Source organism: Trachymyrmex septentrionalis, unplaced genomic scaffold, assembly GCF_001594115.1.
Source record: "Trachymyrmex septentrionalis isolate Tsep2-gDNA-1 unplaced genomic scaffold, Tsep1.0 scaffold37, whole genome shotgun sequence".
Taxonomy (NCBI): domain Eukaryota; kingdom Metazoa; phylum Arthropoda; class Insecta; order Hymenoptera; family Formicidae; genus Trachymyrmex; species Trachymyrmex septentrionalis.
The window spans coordinates 9,398,394-9,400,434 of NW_017305536.1; the positions used below are offsets into that span (position 1 = coordinate 9,398,394).

At 31.9% G+C, this 2,041-nt stretch overlaps 2 protein-coding genes across 4 annotated transcripts in view; one reads left to right on the plus strand and one right to left on the minus strand.

Moving 5' to 3' along the window:
• The window catches only part of LOC108750784, a 2,572-nt gene extending 2,308 nt beyond the window's left edge, over window positions 1-264 (minus strand). Inside the window, exon 1 of the mRNA XM_018490516.1 lies at window positions 146-264. Within this exon, the coding sequence (XP_018346018.1) occupies window positions 146-173 (28 nt within the window). The 5' untranslated portion in view covers window positions 174-264. The remainder of the gene's footprint in view (window positions 1-145) is intronic.
• Window positions 1-1,298, plus strand: part of LOC108750785 — a 7,034-nt gene extending 5,736 nt beyond the window's left edge. For all 3 annotated transcript variants that reach the window (XM_018490517.1, XM_018490518.1, XM_018490519.1), the window contains exon 4: window positions 805-1,298. In XM_018490517.1, coding sequence (XP_018346019.1) covers window positions 805-1,229 — 425 coding nt within the window. In that variant the 3' untranslated portion in view covers window positions 1,230-1,298. The remainder of the gene's footprint in view (window positions 1-804) is intronic.
• The last annotated feature ends 743 nt before the right edge of the window (window positions 1,299-2,041 follow it).

Below are 2,041 nucleotides of genomic sequence, written 5' to 3' on the forward strand. Positions count from 1 at the left end.
CTAATAGTACGATACATAGGTTACGCAGAAGTTATAAGTTCATATGTTACGGATATATTTAGAAGATTCTTTTTATTTTCCTTTATTTCTTTTATTTAAAATGTATTAAATTGAATATAATATTGAATATAATTTCAACTCTAACCTTTACGACTTGCTTTGATGTTTGTCATTCTTAAATGTTCCTCGATTCCGTCCCAGAAGTTTTTTTATTTAAAAAAGACGATTGGTAAAATTTTTTATCAATTTTATTTCACAATCTGTTTCTTGTTTTGACATTTTTTACAAGGTAAATATCTAAAATTTATATCTATTTTTATCAGTCATATTGCCTCTTTTTTGTTTTCCCACAGAAATGTCTCTCGTAAATGACTATTCATACAGTTTTGTATAAAATATTACAATATTGGCAGGTGCTTTATTAATTCATAACATAAAACGAACAGAAAAAATTGCTTTGAAAAAAAAAAAAAGATTATACTTTTAGATACCGTAATCAAAATTATAAAAAAATAATTTATCTTATTTGCAATAAATTTATAAATATGACTAAGTCATCAAATCTCTTCGGAATCATCCGTTTTTAATTTTTGAAGTTTTTCACAATTTATCAGCATCTCTTTGTGAAAGCTAAAATGTTTTTCTAAAAAATTTGATTTTAGATCGTCTAGTTCCGAAAAACATCCGAACCAATTCGTTCAATCATTCGCGACAATACACCGACGACGACGACGACGACGACGACGAGTACGCGCGTATGCGAGCAAGAACAGTCATTAACTCCGACGTAATTAACGATTTCAGACTACAAGAAGTCGGCCTGCGATCGTGAACGGACCCGAATGCGCGACATGAACCGTGCATTTGAGCTGCTACGGTCGAAGCTGCCGATATGCAAGCCGCCCGGCAAGAAGCTCTCCAAAATCGAGTCGTTGCGCCACGCCATCACATACATCAGGCACCTGCAGAGTCTGTTGGAGCCACAGTACAGCTATGTACCTGGCGTACCCGACCGTGCCGGTGGCTATTACGCGACCCCGTCGGTTCCGCCGACGTCTTTTGAGGTGCAACATCCGGCCGCGGCCCGATGGGAATCCCTAGCTTACTATCGGTATGATTATCACGCGCCCTTCGCCACCCCCTCGCCGCCGACCTTGGTACCGCCTTTGCAACCGAGACTATCAATTGAACAAAACGACCGACAGTTTTCTTACGAAGCGCGTCACTAGATAGTTCGTCGATGCGAGAACAAATCCCGAAAAAAAATTGATGAATGAAAAAAAGTTTTGAAAAACAAAAGAATTTCGTAATGTTATGAATAATTTCTAATACTTCCTTGCGAGACATTAATTCTTTTAGAAGAAACACACTCTTAGTTCTTAATTATAGAGTAAAATATTTGTCTTCAAAGGAATTATATATTATTATAATATATTCTAAATTTGATAATTTTTTGCTTTCCATTTAGATTTAATGATTTTGAAAATATTTAAATACAGAAAATTATATAAGTTGTAATTTTTAAAGCAAAGCATGCATTAGTAATATTCAAGAAATTAAAAATTAAAAATTGTAATAATATTGCAAAATAAATTAATTTATCGATTTTTTTATATTTATTAAGTTTTTGCAAGGATTATTATTGTTAATTGCAATTTCTTAATAAAGTAACAACGTTCAAGTTTTTGAAGGAAAAATAGGAAAGATAAGATTGCAGGAAAAAGTGCAGTTAAAAAAACGAATATTCTCATGATTTATACAAAAGAAGGATTTATATGAATGTGCGTTATTTAGAGAGATTAAAGTAGTCTGTTTATTTTTCTTTATCGCTATGTAATATATCATTTCTGCGAAGTCATTAGTCTCCAGAAAAACCATTACTGTGAGTAGGAGCAAATGCTGATAAAGTCATAGATGCTATTATAAAATTTACCATAGATATAAAAGTGCTCAAATTATTCTAACGTTTTCCTTTATTACATAACTTTTTTTATTTATGTACATAAATATATGTATATAAATATACGAAAAAAAAAAAAAA